We start from the raw sequence: 20,019 nt of genomic DNA, 5'->3' as shown, positions 1-20,019 counted from the left end.
TAAAACAGAAAGGGATCATTCCTGCTTGTGTTTAATTGGATTTTAAGTTTTAGCTCACCTTAATTCTTGGATACGAAATTGATCAACAATTTGTTCATAAATCCAGTCCGTCGTTTCATTCATGCGTCATCACAAAAATGAGGGCAATAGCCACTAAATATTCATGACTGTTAAATTGAATTTGATGGTTTCTATGGTAATTTGATATTTATGAAAAAATTTACTTTTGACATCTCTCTTCTCACCTTCAAATTCATGTAGGATTTAACTACTCAGTTGGAGTAACTTTAACTTTTTATTCTTGTTATTTCATATCGACGTGGCAAATTTCATGTCCATGTGGCAATTTGACATCTCCACAGTGACAGGACCCAACCCAATTTCCACTTTGGAATTCGAGTCAAGTCCTGTGCGTGTCCGACACCTGGCGAATGTCGGGCACAAATGACCTTTTTACCCTTCTTACTTCAAATTCTTTTTAAAATTTTCGTAGACTTCTGCCGAAAATTCGGCAGTCTCCCCTGTATTTTGACCAACCCCAAAACTTTTCACCTGTCAAACAATCTCAGAAACCCTACCAACAGCCAGACTAAGTCAACAAACAGATTCCAACCTCAGTTCCTTATGTTCAACATGATATCAGAGCATTTTCTAGGGTTTTCAAGGTTGCAAGGATTCTGCAAAACTTTACCTTGGCGCGGAAACTATGATTGGCCCGGTGGTGGATCCCGCGTACTTCTAAGGCCTGGGGGCGAAAAACAGTTTGAAAAATGTGAGTGGACCAAAGATAATGTTCTTCAAAGCAATTCTCATAAACATAATATCCCCCATTGTAAAAAAAGAAATTTAACTAAATAAAACTGAATACTTACTTTCTACATCATGCATAGTCAATTCAAGGCATTTTATATCAGTCATATTCAAGCTTGAAAGTTTCATACAAACCACTGAATTCAAAGCTTTCATAAAAGTACTGAAATCAAACGCGTATAAAAACTCAGTATTCAGACCTTTCATAACTGAACAAATAAAAAGGGATCTATGTCCGAAAAATCAGAAAAACTGATTTATAATAGCTGAAAATCAACATTTAATAAAGAAACTCAGAATCCTTTGAAAATACCACCAGTATGTACCCCTGTCATTTCCGTCAATTCCCTGGCAGGTCTCGGGCGTCACACAGACTTACCCGAGCCGCAAACTGGCGAAATCAGGGGACTATGATCAGCCTGTCCGCCGGCAGATTCCTCGATGACACCAAGTCAACTCGAGTCGCTCTGGCAGGATGCAGGGGACCGTAGTCAGCCTGATCCGCAATCCTGGCAGGTCTCGGGGACATAAAGTCAGCCGAGCCGCAATCCTGGCAGGTCTCGGGACACCAAGTCTGCCGAGCCGCAAATCCTGGCACTCACGGTCCGAGCGTCCCCGAAACTCGTGAGGCAAGTCAAGTGCACTGACTGAACTATAATCAGACTGGATGTCCGTAGACATCGGTCCGACTCTGGGTAATCACCATAAAGAAAAACGGGTACGAGGTGGTTTTAAAATAATATCTTTTTAAAAAGAAATATCTGAATAATAACTGTAAAACTCAAGTTGTGCTGCGGTCTTAACTGATTCAAAACTCAAACTCTGTTTCTGTAACTGGTAAATAAGCAGCACCGACTTATAGAACTAATATTGTACTGATCATGTTCAAAATCGTAATAAAACTTACTCAAAGACTGACTGAAGAAACTTACTCAAATAAACTCATTTATATAAAATCATTTATAAAATTTATTTATATAAATGCACATCAATTCATATAAAAGCACATTAACTCATTCATGAAATCTGATTTATGAAAGAAGGTCCACTCACAGATGGTCCAAGCTAATTTGACCATTTGAAGCTTCCTCATGCTGATCGGCTGGACCTCTGATGCCTGATTATCCATAAAGATTAAATTAATAAACTGCTGAAATAAAACGAATTTCAACTAAACACCCTGCCCCCGGCTCCTAGAAATACGTGCTTTTCAATTTACAAAAATACTCCTATGCCCACATTAGCCTTTTCGGACAGTTGGACCAGTTTTGGGAGGTCCGATACTCAGCTAAGCGATAACTGTCAGATCGGCCGACCCGGGACCCGTTGGGTCCACAATCTCCGATAGCCAAATCTGGATTTCCCTGAAGGTTTCTCACACAACGGGAACCATGTTCTGCGAATTTGGTCCGAATCGGACGGTCGGATTGACCAAAATCGCGTTATCGCTTAAAACCCTAACCCTAGCCCCAGGGTTCGCGATTCCGGAGTATCCGGGACTCCGATTCGCAATCCGTCGAATCCTACGTGATCCTGAAATCACGTAGACCGACATATCCAAAATTCAGCTCGATCCGACTATTTAACGACACAGCACTCACGGATCGCGCGATATGGAAAATCCGTTCGGGGCTCAAACGGACTCCGAATCGAGATCCGCGAAATCCCACACGCTCGTGACGACACGAGGGTCGCAAATCTGCACAGAATTATATCAGTACTCTCGCCTACGCGCTACAGCACGCGCGGGCAGCTTTGGGTGTCCAAAGCGATACCGGGTGGCCGAAAAATCTCGGAACCAAGACTCCAAACTCCTACCCTAGGTAAAACACTCCATTTGGAGTCACTTTTGTTCTTGGACCACCCCCAAAAAGTGACCAGAAACCGTAGTTTCGAAGGGCCGAAGTTTCGGCCAAACTTCAAGTCGTAAATCTAACCCTTTAACGCTAAAATCGATCGAAGCCCATATACCCATCAGCTAGAGCACGAAAAATAGCTCAAAAACCATACCTTACTCGATCGATTTGGTGGAGAAACGAAGGAGAATTTCGAGCTGGAAGTTTGGGTAGCTTCGGAGGAACCGCCGCCGGAAAACATGATTTTCCGGCCAGCTCAGGGCGGCCCCGGGGTTGAGATCGGTCAGGTTGTGACGGCGACACGAAGGCGGACCCGTAGGTACCTGCGGCGGAGATCGGCTCGGCCTGTGGTGGCCGGGCCGTCCCTTGGAAGGCGAAGGGTCGCACGACCCCAAATCGCGCGAAGGAGAGAGAGGGAGGAGAGAGAAAGTGACGGGGAGAAGAGAGAGAGGGGTATAAAATCTGACTTTTTGGCCAAATTACCATTTTGCCCTTCGCGGTTTTTAGACCATAACTTCTTCGTTACGGCTCCGATTCGGGCCTACTCCGTGTCTACGAACTCCTTTCGGCGCGCTCTACGCAATGGCGTAAGCGAAATTCCCAAATTCTTTCTCGATCAAAAAGTCAAATTTTCCCCATTAAAATATGCGAGGGCAATTTGGTCATTTTGCTAAAAGATATTTTCCTTACCTTTCTAGATATTTCTTTCTTTTTTTTGATATTTTGTTTTGGGTTCTTACACACAGTGACCAATTTACTTTTCATGCTTTTGATGAGTGGGATTGATTTACTCTTTACCAAATCAAATAAAATAGAAAATATTCTATTTATTACTTTGCAAATAACAAATGAAGAAATGCCATTATGCCAGTGATCCACCTACACTTAGGACTTAGATAACTTCCTTACAGCAGCTGAGTGTAACATGGCATTCAAACCAGAAAAAACCGGGCTGATAAAAAATCAGACTGAGTTGACCACAAATTAAACCGGACCAATTTGGTTTGGTTTCAGTTCTGATTCTCGTAGTGAAAAAACTAAATGGGGCCAATTTAGAGCGGCTGTGTATTTTTTTAAAGTTTTTAATAAAAATATTTAAACCAAATGCTACATTTCTAAGCTTATAACTAATCTTTCCTCAAGCCAACTCAAAATCACCTCTCTTTTCTTGGCACAATCACCTCCTTTTATTTGAAATTTGGCCATTTATGAATTTTTAAGCCCCAAAAAAAAAAAGTTGGGTTTTGTGAAAAAATAACAATTTAATTCAAACAAATTTATATATATCCGGTCTAACACCAGAAACTAACCCAACTTATGGGCAAACCAGACTGGATGAATAGTTCCGATTCTGATTTGGGGTGAGAACCAGACTATGCCCTCCTAGTATAAATTCACATTGGCCAAATCATTCACTCATAGTGAACACCAAATAATAACTCTACTCACAAGGAGAAAATCATTGAAACAAACAAACAATTTGAAGAAAATATGATTGTAATGTGAAAATTATACACAATTTCTTAATATTTGAGCTGCCACATCATACTGAAATTTACAAGATGTGAACAATGATTGTTTATCTTTATTTTTTTCTGACGTGTCAGAAATCTGAGCATGATTTCCCTCCAAATTACAACTTCACAAAACTTTCCTCTTCCAACAGTATTTTGTGTACTACTTTCCACAAAATCTTTTCTACTTGCAACTATTTACTGCCTTTTGTCATTTGTTTGACTCGGTTCATAATACAAGGCTATAAATATGCACTAATTTATTTTGTGGTTATATCTTCAAGGCATATGGGTTCCGCACCTGTGCTTTTATGCTAAGGATCGACGGGAGAGAGAAATAGGATGATTGAAGAATAACTTAGCATAGGATATAAATTGGCATCAAGAAAGTGAGCGTACTGTTTAACTGCAATATCTCTTCCTGGGAGGTCACTAGAAAGAAAGTCAAATGGAGCAGGCTTGCTGGTGTCTACCAAGGGATCCCATCTGTATCCAGGCCTCTCTGGCAGTGTAATGGTTGCGGGTAAATGGCTGGCATTGAAAGCAATATACAGCTCTCTCTTCACTGAGTCCATCTGGATCAACACGTAGTGTCGTCACATACCAGTAAAATAGTAAACTTCAAAATTACACCCCCAAAACTCAAAACAAACCAATGAGATCCAAAAGGGAAACTATTAATCTCAATAATAACAAAAACCTGTTACTCCTATGATGCCCATGCTGCTAAACGTGGCAATTTTTTAGACAAGGTTTGCATGTGAGTATAAATACTATTCATTATCCAGCCTAATTCGTAGATTGTCTCAACCATACATTTAAACAAGAATTCAACTTATCAATGGTCTAGATTCGTAGTATACATATATTTATGACTGTACCCATATAGAATGGTGATCTAATGAAGACTTAAGTTGAGGGCCTATTTATGAAGGCATAGGGGGGCCGTGGAAATGCGAAATCTGCCATTTATATCCATTTCACCAATACACGAGATATATTAATTAAGATTTGATTCTAAATTGCATTAGTGAGATTGGTTAATACCAGAGTAAAGGCAACAAAGCGGCTTGTTTCAGACCAGTCTGGTACCCCAGGAGCATGACCATGCCACTGCAGCCTCTCTGCTGTTGGGAAGTCATTTAAGCCCAGTGACTCGCATTCCCTGCATAACTCAAATTAAGTAAGGAGATACAAAACGTCTGTCAGAAAGCAAAGTATAAATGATTGCAATCATGAAACAGATGCTTACTGGCGGAATTTGGTCATAAGGCAGCAAAATCTGAAAAAGTCCAATGAGGACTCTTCCTTCTTATCCCACCGAAAGTAATTAATCTGCAGCACAGCAACAACCATAATAAATAAAGAAAAGGGTTTGACAGAAAGAGTATGGACAAAGGTGTAGAAAAATACATAATTATCATGGCAATATGTGTTGTTGTTTCCTCCTTTTGTATGACCATATTCATCACCCATATATATCATTGGAACACCCTTGTAAATAACAGATAAAATGAAATACATAAGTCAGTAAGCAGACAAAAAGTAAATGCAATCCTCAGCATAATCTATCTAGAAAGTGCTGCGTTTAAACAATATATGCAGGGAAATATAGAATTGTGCTCCAGAAACTACATGATGCAAAATCAAGTTTAATGAACAATTTAGGCTCTCTCGTTATCTTTAGAATGACAATTCAAAAGGATCCATTCGACACTGTAGGGGTAGTACGAATTGCCCTTATTTTGTTGCACTGAATGAAAGCACACTAACTCTAATGCTATACTATTTAGGTGTCCATGAACTTTGTAGATGCCCATGCCCCTTCCCAGTTAATTGAGAATGTGGGTACAGACATCCTAAAAAACAAAAAAACTCAGATTTACATTACAAGAAATCAAAGCCAACATAGACATGTTATAATGAGTAAATAGAGGTCATTGTAGTCCAAATGAGGAGTCCCAATATAAAACGCACTATAACGATAGCATCTTACTTGGGAAACCATGAGGCACACAAAAAAATTCCGCATTTGTCGTTTCCTCAATTTCTTCACTGAAATGCTCGCGAACTCTCCCTCCTAATTGAGTTAAACTGGATGATAATTAGCGTCATAAAGTAGTACCACATCTAAGATACAAGCACAAAGTCTAGCTCTTGACTATGAAGCCCATAGTGCATTCTATCAACAGATTGAACAAATTAATTTCTTCTTAAATAGCTTTCCAGTAAGATTGTTCTAGGATCTGGTTTTTAAGATAATCCTTTTCATTTGCCAATGGGTCCAGACATAAAGACAAAAGCACCACAGATGTGGGATTTTTGTCTCCCATAAGCTCCTGATAAGCATCTTTTCCTTCTTCATGGTAATCAAACTATTAAAAGCAGGAAGAAGAAAAAATGAAATACATTTCCCATCAAACAGATTATGAAACGACCGAAAAGTATGGGAAAAAAGGGATGGAATATGGCTGAAAAGAAAAGCGAAAGACAAAAAGGGCACAATATATGTCAGAATAAAGCCAGATGATATACTCTAGGCCTTAAGATTTCAGGATGCATGATCATAAGGCTTTCACAGCTGTGGTGACATTATCACAAAGATTAACACGGACATCAAACAAAAGCTGAATCCAACTATCAGAAAATACATGTTTATCGATATTTACCTGTCCACAGTTCCAGCTATTATTATGACTCTCTCCATCATTGTTGTCTTCTCCATTTGCCAGGTTATGTTTCTTGTTATAGGTAACTAAATCAGCTAAAGTAAAACCATCGTGTGCGCAGACAAAATTGATACTATTCCATGGCCTCCTTCCCCCTTCCTGGTCCAAAGATATAATGAGGAGTGTTACTGAGAGAATGAAGAAGAAGAAGCATATACATAGTGTTCTAAATTCCAGGGATAGAATTCTTAAATATTAAATTCAGAAGGCATAACTCTGAGATTCAGACAAATGAGGAACAAAGGGCCTTGCTTACTTTTCAAATATTTTCACATTGAGTAGCTCGGGAACTTTCCTTTCACGCCATAATTTAATACGGAAGGCTTACATCTATTTCTCTACCATCACAACCCCAAAACCCAAATTGTTCACCGAGCCCCAACCCACCACAAAAGCAGTTGTAGGAATCTTACCCAACATGTCATCTATCAACACTGCTCAAAAGCTGGCTTGTGGAGTCAGGATTTAAACAATATGAAGGAAGATAAAAATGAAATGTTTCTCAAGGGAAGAAATGAGGATAGATGAATTGACATAACAGACCACATGAATAGTACACCACATAAGAAGGTCTAATAGTCGTCGTCAACTGATAGAGACAGGCAAAACTTAAATTACCTGGTATAAATTAGGGCTTCCACAAAGACATTCAGCCAAAGCGCCAGAAAAGCCATCTGTGCCCTTGATAAACTGCCGCACTGTGTCACGATACTGAAAGTTACAGGAATTTAGAAATTAAATTTAACTAAAAATCACAATAAAACAATATGCACGCATAAATGGCTGTATGACTCATCTATAAAGTACACCATGAACACCTGTTAGGTTTCAGGCCTCAACGATTCTAGAGAATAAAGACATCTGACAACAAAGGAGGTTTTAGAGTAAAGCCAAACCCCTTTCGAATATCAATGCATTTCCTTGCCGGTAAAAGATTTTGATGAGATAGATCAACCAGCAGAAAGTGTGAGATGCTAATGCCAAAAATAAGAATAACTAGAGATGGTTATGACGATCAAAATCTCTGCATTGGAAGATTGTTTAAGAGTCAATCTGATGAATCAATTCCAGATCGATGAATTCTTAGGTATAGGATACAGAAAAGTCAACTCAGTACTATACATGAAGAGGTGCCAACAACATGAGAAAGAACTGTAAGAGATTCTGACGCATGAAGCTCTCCAGAAATTTCAAGCAGATATAGGAAGAAATCTCTTATAAGTTATTTCTAATTTAATTGCTAAATCTGAAGCAAAGTTATGTGAAACATTGTTGTGAAATCGATAAACAAGCAAAGTTGTCACTTGTCAGAATCAGAAGGTTGGATTGGACATCCAAAACCCATTAGGGATGTACGCTACAACTTAGGTTTTAATGTTTAATGGCACATCCTTTCCAGCTAATTGTTCAGCAGGTTCTACAACAGCGGGGAAAAGAAGAGTGGGACAATTAGGATCCCTACACATTTGTGTATTTTGTGTTTTATTCTGTCATCGTGTTCTTTATCTCAGTCACTGTGGATGGATCAAAATGATGTATAACAGTGTAACATCTAAACATACCTTCCCATTCCATTCTGACCAAATACCCCAGTGAGGAAACATGCCAACTTGGTATAGGCCTCCTGTATCCCATGCTTCAGCTATAAGCTGTTTGAAAAACAGACAAAGAAAGCTCAACCAGTAAACCTTTTAATACTAGCAGATACCAATAAAAGGTAAATTCATACGCAGGATCGAATCATAGAAACCAGTAAGCTAAGTTCATGTGCAGGATCGCTATAACTTAGCCAAATTCTAGAAACAAGATTACAAATATGACAAGGGAAAGTGTTATGAAAAAATTCAAAACAATTTTAGTAAAACAAAGGAAATGTGACACTCCTGGAAGCACAAAGAAAATTTAAAATATATGTACACGATTTGAGAGTAGCACCAACAGGCACTGTTTCTAGTCTATAAGCATCTCTCAGGAAACAAATTTTATTGCAATAGACAATAAAAAACAGAGATGGCCAAGGTGGCCACAAACTATTTTATGGCATATTAAAAATTAATAAGAAAAAAAATGAGTATGTCACATTAGATTTACTGTTAAGATGCTACTCATTGCATGTAGTCACAAACTTGCTAAAATAATTAATCTAAATTGATTAAGAACGGAATGGATTAAATGGGGTTTTGAAAAACAGACCAAGGTGAGATAAGTTCCATATTCCCCTAATGCATTGGCTCTAGCAGCCTAAATTAGACATTCACAGGAATAGCCGACTGTATCCAATACTCTATGTTCTACAATGTAGACATTGGGACATTGAGGAAGCTTGAAATGTAATTTTTTTTGGAGCACGTAAATTTAATGTATCAAAGAGGCTACTTCAGTTTCACATGGCCCTTAGAAATTTTAGAAATACTGATAAAGAATATGTAAGCTATATTAAAGAAAGGTCCAAAGTAAGAACCTTCACTCCACGAAGTATTGGGTCATTACTTATCATGTCAACCAATGGTGGGTTAGCAAGAGGGGTTCCAGTTGTCAACAAGTCACCTTCTATTGGAACCCCGTATACATTAGTTGCATCCCAGAGACTGTGGACAAAGAAGCAAAAATAAAAGAAATGAAATGAACACCAATTTCCTGCATAAACTGATTTGGAACACACAGCATCTAGCAGATAACCTGCTACCCCTTGTCATAATAGAAGCAAGATCAAAGCGGAACCCATCCACATGCATCTCTGTTACCCAATATCTGTTGCACAGAAAAGAAAAACAATGACCTTTCAACCTTTTGGAATATTGAAGATGATGGTTGCAATGAACGAAAATAAATACATGAATAGTTAAAAATAGCCGAAGTCCAAAATTATATATATGAAACCAAAACTATATTAAACTGATCAAAGGAAAACGTTAGAGACGCAGTTTCGGAGAAACATGATAGAAGAGAAGATAGATAACAGGCACAACAAGAAGAAAATGAACAAGATTAATTCAGATATAACAGTGGCAAAGCATCACACTGGTCTGGTGCCCAATATCTTATCAAAAAAACACTTACAAGCGTAATTTATGGTCTTTCTTAACTCAAGAAGTTTGCATTTATCTGGAACAGTACCCTTTCATTTTATTTTCAAAGGTGCTCCATGGTAATTTTCAGCCTTATACTGCATATGCTAAGTTTAATAACTCTAAACAGCTGACCAACAACAGCCCTTCATATGGCCCAAAAACCCTCCATTCACTTCGTTTAATTGTTTCATCTTTGAACACTAAATATTTATTTCATGAACAACAGAAAGTAGTGCTTGGCTTTCAACAATGCAGATTATCTCCGCAACTATAAATAGAAATCTTCACATATATCAAATCCACTATCGCATGTTTCAATAGCTGGGAAATTCTATGTGATAAAATCAAGATTGGGCAGTTTGAATGTTCTACCTCAAGCAGTCTACTATAAACTGTCGCACGACAGGATGGTTGCAATTGAATGTGTTACCGCATCCTGAATAGTTATAGAACTCTCCCTGTTAAAAAGAAAAAAGGGGAAATAGATTTAGTTCCCAGAATCTGTATAAAGAGACATCGAATCAGAAAATATGGCATGACAAAAATGTGATAGAATTTTTCAGTTTACAATGCAGACTCTTGTTGTGTCTGTTTTAGTAGATATTTTTGGAATATGAAACAAAATGCAACAGCACTGTAATGTTCTGCTACTTCATTTCGGAATGACCACTCAATAGCTACAAAATTCATGAAAAGAAACATGGAGTGCAAAATCGATCATAAGGGGATAAGTAGGATACTGATAAAATTGAATGAGCCACCATGGACAGAGAGGTGCCAAATCGACCCACCGCATGAGCAAATAGCTTAAAAGGGCATGCCATGGTAAAAATGGAATCTTATTTCAGGTTTCTACCAGATGTTATAATCGGTGAGACTGGTAAAACACTTGCAGTTTAAACCAATTTACCCGAAGCAATAAGGTGCACATCATTCCCTTAACAAATACTTTCAAACTATAACTTTCTGAAAGATTAAAAAGTAGTATCAAGTCAAAGCGCACAAGACAAGTGTACTGATTTCAGATTTATACCTTAGGTGCAAGCATATAATAGATACTATTATCAGCGCCTCTAAAAGACAAAACTGGACCATTTTCATTCCCTTCAGCTGTGTGATTGAAGACAACATCCATGATCACCTGCATTAATAGAACTATCTTACAAATCTTCAAAATGAAATCTCAATGAAAGAATTCTGAATAATATTACATTAGCTATCACCTCAATTCCACGTTTATGTGCTTCTTTAATAAGAAACTTGACTTCATTTATTGCATCACGGCCACAATTACGTATGCCAGCAGATGAATATCTTATCATTGGTGAAAAGTAATTGACAGTTGAGTATCCCCAAAAATTTACCCTGGCAAGAAATGAAAATTGATTTATACAATAAATAGACTGCAATGCACGATCTTTTGCTCCAGATTCTAAGAAGTCCGAAGTTGAAAATGTTAGGTCCCATTTTGAATTGCTTTTTAACACAGTGCATGTGCTCTTACTTCGAAAAAGCACCCATTAGTTGATTAATACCCTATAAAGTTAGCTTCTATAAATTTTGCTTTCATTAGATTCATAAGTATTGTACTTGTAGTCACCCAAGACAGAATTGTAGCCGAAGTACTCCAGCTCATTGAACTCATGACATGGCATTAACTCTATACAGTTGATCCCAATCTCCTGAAAAATGAACAGAACCTAATAAGAACATCCAGAAATCAACATGTATCATATTGTTTTATGATCATCACAATGAAACTGCTGGAGTTGATAATACATAACTTGGTGGTTAAACACTTAAATAACATGTATGTAGTAAATAAGATCATTCCTCTTTATCCTCACATACATGACATGATGATTCTTCTTTAGTTGGGAATACATATATACCACCTGTTATATGATGAAATAAATATCCCTAGGAAGCCTTTGGAATTTTTTCTTTTTCATTTCTAGAAGCTCTCTTAACTGACCTTTAAGTGATCAAGCTTCTCCACCAAACCAAGGTATGTACCAGGCAATTCAGCCATGCTTGACTCATGCCTTGTGAACCCTCGCACATGGATTTCATATATGATAAGATCTTTTTGTGGATACTTCAGCGGTAAATCTCCTTCCCAGTCAAACTGAAATCAAATGGAAGAAACAGTTTTGGAAAATATTCATCATAGAAAAGAAATGCAATATGATTCATTGGCAAACTTTTGTGTTGTTTAAGAATAACTCTCTTGAACTGACTTTCCTCAAAGATTTTCATGGGAGTGAAAAAACAAGTCGTAGGTTTAAATTGGCATTGTTATTTATACACTGTATAAGAAAAAGTTTAGAGAAAAAAAAAAAACAAAAAGAAAGAGAGAAAAATGGAAAATATGAAGCAAGAGATAAATGTGAAACCAGGTGTGAGTTGTTACCAAATTAGAATTAAGACAGAACATATGAGCACTGTACCTCATCATCAAAAGAAGGTACCGTGCCGGCCATTTGAGGCCAGCAATTACCATCAGGACTTAGCTTCCCATATTCCCCTCTGCGTATAACTGCCTAAACAAATTTAAAACAAAAAATGAAGTCTGAGCCTTCATAGGTTAAAACCAAAAACGAGTTATCCATAGGAAGCAAAAAAGTTTATTATTTTACAACGGGCAAAACAAACCGCACAACTCAAATGAATTTATGAATAAAAGATGCACTGCCACTCATTGAGGTCAATCACCTTTGCATAAGGATCCAACACAATCTTAGAAGAGTCATAGTAAAGTCCCTCTTCAGGAGAAAACTTCCCTTCAAATTTATATCCGTAAAGTGTATCTTTGAAATCTCCCTTCAGAAACACATGCCACACATTTCCAGTCTTGTTGGTCAAAGGATCAAGAAATAACTGCTCAGTAACTTTATCCTACATCAAAAAATATCAATGATTAATTAACAAGGTACATAACACAAATTAAGAAACTCAACAACCCAGAAGTTTCAATTTCAGTTCAGTTAAGTGTAAAACTCAAAACACAAATGCACAGCCGCTGAAAAGCAATCTTTTGGGATTTTAGCAATGACAAATAAGTTTTCATAACAAATGATTACAACAGTAAGAGAAATTGGCAACAAATTTTCAATTGAATTCATGATTACCTCCTCTAAATCGGAGAGAGTGATCAAACAGAGAGTAACCGAAACCGCATTGGCGGAATAAACAGCGAAGTTAACCCCACCATCGCGCGTTGTGGCACCGAACGGGCTCGGATGACCCTGGGACACCTGAAAACGACGCAGTTTTGGCCTGTCGACGACCGCAGTCTCCACCACATCAGTCCCTGCCCCTCCATTACTTGCCTTCACCACCAACACCGGAGTCTCATTGCCAAACCCTCGCATCCGCCAATTCAGACTCTTCTTCTTCTGATTCGACTTTTGGCGCCTTCCATTGGAAAAAGCAATGCGTTGGGGGTTTTGGTGAAGAAGATGATGGAGCTTGGGAGCAATGGACCATGTGCTGCAAGTCGTTAGCTGATGCTGCTGTTGCTCCATTGGAGCATGAGTGAGATTGAGAGTGAGAGTGAGAGTGAAGAGTGAAGAGTGAAGAGTGAGTGAGAGAAAGTCTTGACCCTCTTTGTTTGGTTTGGATGGTAGAGAGAGTTAATTTGAGCATTTGGAAGCATATTTGATGTGTTATATCGGCTATTTTCGATCGCGAACCGGAAATATCTGAGTAGACCAGCACCACCAAAGTTAAGGGTTTGGATTAAGGTGGACACAGTCCAGATTGGATTGGTTAACTGTTTTTTGTTGTCGAAGAGGCTCGTACTCAAGTGTGCTTGCACTCAAAAGTCTGTGTTCGAATTCCCTCCACCAATATCAAAAAATAAAAATAAAAAACTGTTTGGTCCGGTTGGGTTTTAGCAAAATTAATTGGTTAAACCAAACCAAATTAATGTTTCACGGTTTGATTCAGGCGTTTTGGGTCCAAGCCTAATCCGTTTTTATTTGCATTTTTTCAATTTTATTAGCCTAAACGCTGGTTTGCATTACTTATTTAGGGTGATAAGTGATTTTTAAATAATTTTGGGAAGCTCAATGGTAAACTATGAGAAAATTATTTATTGTTAAAAATTGTTGTGAGAGAAAGTTATAAGGGAAAACATCTAATGAAGTGCTTTGATTTTCTGATTATGCAGGAACCAGTTTCGAAGAAGCACTGAGTTTACTGATTATGCGGCAATCATTTTCTGATTATACTGGAATCAGTACCAACAACACTTTTAACAAAAAGTTTACCAAACTTCAAACTGCTTTCTCTCACAGTTGATTTCTCTCACAACAAATTTGACAGCGATTATTTTCACAGCTCAGCAATGCCAAACTAGCCCTAATTATGACCTAAAAAATCCGTAACCTCCTACATAGTTTTCAATTTCCAACACATCAAATCATCGTAAAAATTCAACATACCATCAAATTTAAAGGTTCGATAACCAACATAGTTCCAATCCATAGATATAACTTCAAAGTTTCATTAAACTTCAAATTCAACATTCTTATCTAGCTATTAATTACAAGTCTCTCTAAGTAATGAATAAGAGGATTGCATATGTATAAACAAAAATGTATATAGAAGCTTATTTCATTGTTCCAATTCATAGAGTAATGAGCTTTCATAGAGGGATCCTTCAAATAAGCTTATTTGAGGGACACTCCTGTAGGGCTCACTCCGCATTGTATTTCGCTAATCCAAACAGTCTATTTTTTAGATAATCATTCCAAGATCATCTCTACAAAAACTCACTTGAATCCGATATTATTTTATCACTCAATTGTATTATTGTAATTTAAGTACTTTCTTGAAACATTGTGTTCATTGATTTGTAGGACATAATTGGATGTTGAAATGGTTTCCAATTTGTCTAATATTCTATAAGGATGATTTGTGAATGTAGACTTAAAAAATAGATGGTATGGATCATTGAAAAAAAAAATTGTAGGGGACCCAAAGAGATCCCTCGATAAAATGGAACTATATATATATATATATATATATATATAAGTGTCTAGTTTGGTTCGGTTTAGGTCAGTTTATAAAAGCATCAAAACTATAATTGAACCAAATCATTAGAGTTCAGTTTAGTTTTAGAATGTTTGACTTTTTGTGGTCAAAACCAAACCAAACCCGCCAATACGATTCGAATAGAGTTGTGTGGTCGAATCTACTGAATTGATGTCCACCTCTCGCTTGGATCGAGTGTCCAGTTCATAGCGGGTTGACATAGTAAGAACACATTTTTTAAGCAAAACACGATTATATAGTGATGCAGCACTTTTATGATAAGAGCAGTTTAAGAGCTAAATCAATTAGTAAGTTGATGTGGCGTTAAAAAAGTAATTGGACCTACCACAAAATGTAATTTAATGATCCAAACTGTTATTTTTTAACTCGTCATGAGAAGCTCATTTTTGCAAAGTTACCCAAATAAAAAATGGCTTAGGTATTTAATTATTATCATCAACATTTCATTGTTAATAAATAAATAAATAAATATTGTATTCATCTATTTATTTTGTTACACTAACAATTAGATACCATGCCATTTTTTATTTTTTATTTTTACCCACTACAAAATGTTCCCATGGTCTGAATTGATTTCTTTTTTATATCCTCATTCAAAGATCATTTATGTAAAAATTCACTTGTATCGAGAAACATTTGGTTATTTAGATGTGACCAAATATATAGGCAAAAGATAATATTTTTTCGATGGACAATGATATGTGTACAATAATAATCAAATGCCTAAACAATATTTTATTCTGGTGAACCATAGAAGAAATAATCCATCAACGAGGAGACATTATATGCATAGTTCATATCATGATATTACATTGCGGAGTAGGCTCCCGACCCAAAAAAAAAGAAGAAGTGCACTCAAAATTGGCATTAACATCAATTTAATGTGCATGAGTTTTAGGAAAAAACTAACTCACTCAAAGCTAACTGGGAAAAGCCATCTTTTTCTCAACAATGTCTTTGTCATTTGATCCAATAGAGTTCCGGCTGACCTAGACTCTTGTTATTTTGAGGTCATATCTAGTATTCAGAGTTTGCTTTGATTTAATACCACTCGCACCGAAACAATGTTTTACCCTTAAATGTCTAGTCAACTGCTGCACCTCAACGCATTTCGGGGAGAACCAACTAGCTCTAGGTTCGAGTGGGAGATTGGGGATATATGGAATTTCTATAGGGCCTATTTTTACTAACATGATTTATCACAACTTTAACTACTTTAGCAGCTCGGCTGGTTTTCTCGAGATTCATGACTATTCCATTTCCTGATGTTAACAATGTATCTCGAAGATGCGTTTGGTTCATGGGAAATGAGGTTTGGGGATGAGAAATTAATTGCTTTATCATGTTTGGTATGTCCATGGAAAATGGTTATCTGGCATATGGGAAAATAGGAGGGAAATGTAACTATCCTTTTTGTTTGGGTTTCATTTTCCCTTATCATGGGAAACTTTGGAAAAATAGACCAACATTAAATGCACATTTTTCATGACTATTTTTCCCTCATTAATAATTTATAATTATAGTACAACATTAAAAGCATTCTTTTTTTATTTGATTTCATATGGGCAACAAACTTTGTTTTACATTCCTAAGCAAAGCAAACATGGGAAATGAAATAAAGTGGTATTTCCTCGTTACTTTCCCAGCATTACCAAATATGGGAAATGAATCTTTCATTTCTCATCACTTGGAAAAAGATATGAGAAATTATTTTCTATCAAATCTTTTAAGTGAACCAAACAGGGCGGGAGTTAGAATTAATTTCAGTTTATTTACTTCTTGATTATTAGAATGGATTAGATTTAATGAAATGCAAATGACAATCATTGTTTGTAGGCTCAGATCCATAAATACAAAATAATTTCTTTTCATTTTAGTAAATCTCAACTATTGCTTGGAAGTAGGTAAATCAAAAGCGAGCGTACTAGCTGGACCCGAGTTTAGATGGTGGCACTGCCATGGAGGCTAATATGCCTAAAAGTACTTCCACCCATTTACCATGGCAAAAGGCAAGGGGAGGTAAGGGTTATTACTATTCATGTTAGTAGTGCATGTCTTAGCAATTTTTTTGTTGCTTTTCCACCCATTGTCATGGCAAATGGCAATTACTATTCACATGAAATTAATTTTATTTAAACTACTTATAAGATTAATTTTGATAAAATTTTCGGCTATCACGTGTTCATATTTATTATAAAATTTACTTCTAAGATTTCAAATAAAATATTCAGATAAGATATTTGGTTGCCACGTATGAATATTTGTTATAAAATTCACATATCATATTTCATATAAGATTTTCGGTTGCCACATGTCTATATTTATTATAAAAATCTCATATTTCGAATAAGATTTTCAGTTGCTACTATTGCGCCACGTGTCATCTCTATCTTCTAAATCCTATTATAAAACCACACATCAACTCACACCAATCATCGATATCCTCTATATCCTTTCATTTATCATATTTTACAAAACACATTCAACTTTCAATGTCTTACACAAGTAGGTTGTTGGAGAGGGCTGAGTGAGAAAATGATAATAGAATGGGCAAACGTGCTGAAGAAGAAAGGGAGTGGGAAGCACATGATGATCAATTTTAGCAGTGGGTATGCTCGACCAATCAAACCAACACCACCCTGGTTCACAACCCAGTTGTGGCCCTGAACGTGGACAGACATAGGCATTCTCGAGGTAAAAATCTCTTAGAAGATTACTTTATCTCAAATTTGTTGTACTATAGTGTTGATTTTCGAGGGCCATATAGACTGCATCCTTATTTGTTTAGGCAAATCATGCATGATGCTTGCAATTACAACGAATACTTCGTTTAGAAGTACGATACTGCTCGGGTTTCAGGTATTCTTCTAGAGCAAAAACTTACAGCTTCCTTAAGGATGCTTGCGTATGACGCATCTGCATATTAGGTGGATGAGGAAATCAACTATTCTAGAGTGCTTGGTCATATTTTGTGATGTAATCGAAACTCTTTACACGAGGGATTACCTCTACAAATCTATGCCTAGGGACCTCAAAGGGCTTCTACAAATAGCCGAAGCTTGAGGCATGATTAGAAGTATTGACTGCATGCACTTGCAGTGGAAGAATTGCCTAACTGTATGGTAATGAGATTATGAGAATATAAAGGGGGAAACAAGTATTATTCTGGAGGCCATTGCATCATTCGATACCTAGGTTTGGCATGCCTTTTTCGAAGTTGCGGGATCTCAAAACGATCTTAACGTGCTCGGTCAAGTCAACAATACCATCAACTCAAGTGGGTACTACCTAGCAGATGAAATTTACCCGAGGTAGACGACATTCGTCAAAACAATTATGCATCCCCAATTAAAGAAGGAAAAATATTTTGCTGTCTATCAACAGGGTTATACGAAATATGTAGAAATGTATTTTGATATCTTCCAAGCTCATTGGGCAATTATTTTAGGGGCTGCTCGTATGTTTGATGAAGAGGTGCTTCAGAGCATTATGATGACGTGCATCATCCTCCATAACATAATTGTGAAGGATGAGTATGATTATGATGAACCAGAAGTGTTCAAACCCAATCCCATGAATACGACATTAACAAGAATTTATGAACGACCCGTAGGAGCAAATGGACAACCTATGCAGCACGAACCGTTGATTAGAGACGGTTGTTACAACGACTGCATAATTGACTGTTATAAGGAAATGCAATCTTCTTATGTTCACAAAAGATGTCAAGTTGACTTGTTCGAGCACTTATTGGGGCATAAAGACAATCACGGTCAATGTAGTCAAGTTTAATAATTAGTTTTGAATTATGCTTTGTTCTAAATAAATGGCTATATTATTGAATGATTACTTTATTAAATAAAAGACAATCAATATAACTAATTAAGAAAGAGCAACGTTATCAATACAACCTAATGGTTTTTGTCGTTTAACTAATCTGTGTTGCTAGGTTCATCATCATGGAAAAACATTCTTCTCATAACATCTATTTGTTCTTACTTCCAAAATGCCTTTGTTTCAAGGGACATATGACTCATAACCATGACTATGGTTTTTCTTGTCCATGTTGTGTTTGTGTGCATGCTCCATTTCTCTTGCAAATGCCTTATCTCTTGCCTTGTTAGCCTCATCTCTTTTGATGTTTCTATCCATTCTCATTGCTCTTGGGAGAGCAATTTGTTCCAAGAATTTTGTACATTCATTATTAGGGGTGGGCATTGGAACCGCAAAACTGCAAAATCGAACCGAACTGAATCGAAAAAATTCAAAAAAACCCTGTTGACTGAAAAAGTCAAAAATCGAAAAAAATCCAAACCCAACCGGTTCAGATCGATTTCAATTTTTCAACACACAGGACCGGTCCAATCTGAACCGATCCAGTATAATTAATTTTTATAATATATTTTTTACACATGGCTCTTTTTTATTGGTTGTATATGGTGTTACCATAGGAGTGCATGCACACGATCATCGCAAATCTTATAGGGCATGTTCGGTAGGCCTCACTCCCTTGGACTGTGCTAAATAGGACTTGAAGCCCATGTTTGGTAAGATGGGGGACTAAGTTAAATGGGATTGTGGAGTCCAATAGTAAAAAACCTCCTCACTCGCTCCCCTTATACATAGAGCCTAAAATTTGGTTCGCAAAATAAGCCCATCGCTAAATTGAGAACACGCGACTCCGCCTCTCTCTCTCTCTCTCTTGTTCGCGACTTCGACTCTCTCTCTCTCTCTTGTTCGCGTTCGCGACTCTGCCTCTCTTTCGTTCAACATTGACTGCTCCCAGGCAAGTTTTTCTAATCTTTTCCTTTTGATACCTCTTATTCCTTCTTCCACTTTTCTCATATGCTCTCTGTCTCTCTGCAACATTTTTCCTTTTAGACTACAGGTGCGCTACTCGATAGCTTCATTTAATCTAATTCTAGTTCGAAAAGAGGTTTTGTTACTAGGCTTAGAAGAAAGCTTAGGAAACACATTC

At 37.0% G+C, this 20,019-nt stretch overlaps 1 protein-coding gene across 5 annotated transcripts; it reads right to left on the bottom strand.

Annotated features, from left to right (window-relative positions):
* Positions 1-4,161: 4,161 nt before the first annotated feature.
* LOC117614152 (isoamylase 1, chloroplastic) lies at positions 4,162-13,797 on the bottom strand. Of its 5 annotated transcripts, XM_034342859.1 has the most exons (18): positions 13,112-13,796; positions 12,696-12,878; positions 12,431-12,523; positions 11,956-12,108; positions 11,571-11,662; positions 11,204-11,345; positions 11,014-11,121; positions 10,353-10,438; positions 9,589-9,660; positions 9,371-9,497; positions 8,472-8,558; positions 7,528-7,620; positions 6,850-7,008; positions 6,177-6,260; positions 5,594-5,674; positions 5,433-5,515; positions 5,228-5,345; positions 4,162-4,755 (listed from the first exon to the last, which is right to left on the bottom strand). In XM_034342859.1, the coding sequence occupies exons 1-18, from the start codon at positions 13,505-13,507 to the stop codon at positions 4,495-4,497; spliced, it is 2,418 nt and encodes an 805-aa protein (XP_034198750.1). In that variant the 5' UTR covers positions 13,508-13,796; the 3' UTR covers positions 4,162-4,494. The 5 variants fall into 5 exon arrangements, with proteins under 5 accessions (XP_034198750.1, XP_034198749.1, XP_034198751.1 ...); XM_034342858.1 differs by having other exon boundaries at positions 5,433-5,674; positions 13,112-13,797; XM_034342860.1 differs by lacking the exon at positions 5,594-5,674.
* Positions 13,798-20,019: the final 6,222 nt, after the last annotated feature.

This window comes from Prunus dulcis, chromosome 1, assembly GCF_902201215.1.
Source record: "Prunus dulcis chromosome 1, ALMONDv2, whole genome shotgun sequence".
Taxonomy (NCBI): Eukaryota; Viridiplantae; Streptophyta; class Magnoliopsida; order Rosales; family Rosaceae; genus Prunus; species Prunus dulcis.
The sequence above is the reverse complement of the archived record's forward strand: the minus strand, read 5'-3'. Positions and strand labels throughout refer to the sequence as shown.

What these genes read in the sequence shown, in the direction of transcription:
- LOC117614152 (XM_034342858.1), bottom strand. Translation starts at nt 13,507, where the DNA reads ATGGAGCAACAGCAGCATCAGCTAACGACTTGCAGCACATGGTCCATT. An exon ending in CTCTCTCCGATTTAGAGGAG is followed by an intron (nt 12,879 to 13,111) that starts GTAATCATGAAT and finishes TTTTTGATGTAG; the next exon opens with GATAAAGTTACTGAGCAGTT. An exon ending in CAATACTTCGTGGAGTGAAG is followed by an intron (nt 8,559 to 9,370) that starts GTTCTTACTTTG and finishes TTTTTCAAACAG; the next exon opens with CTTATAGCTGAAGCATGGGA.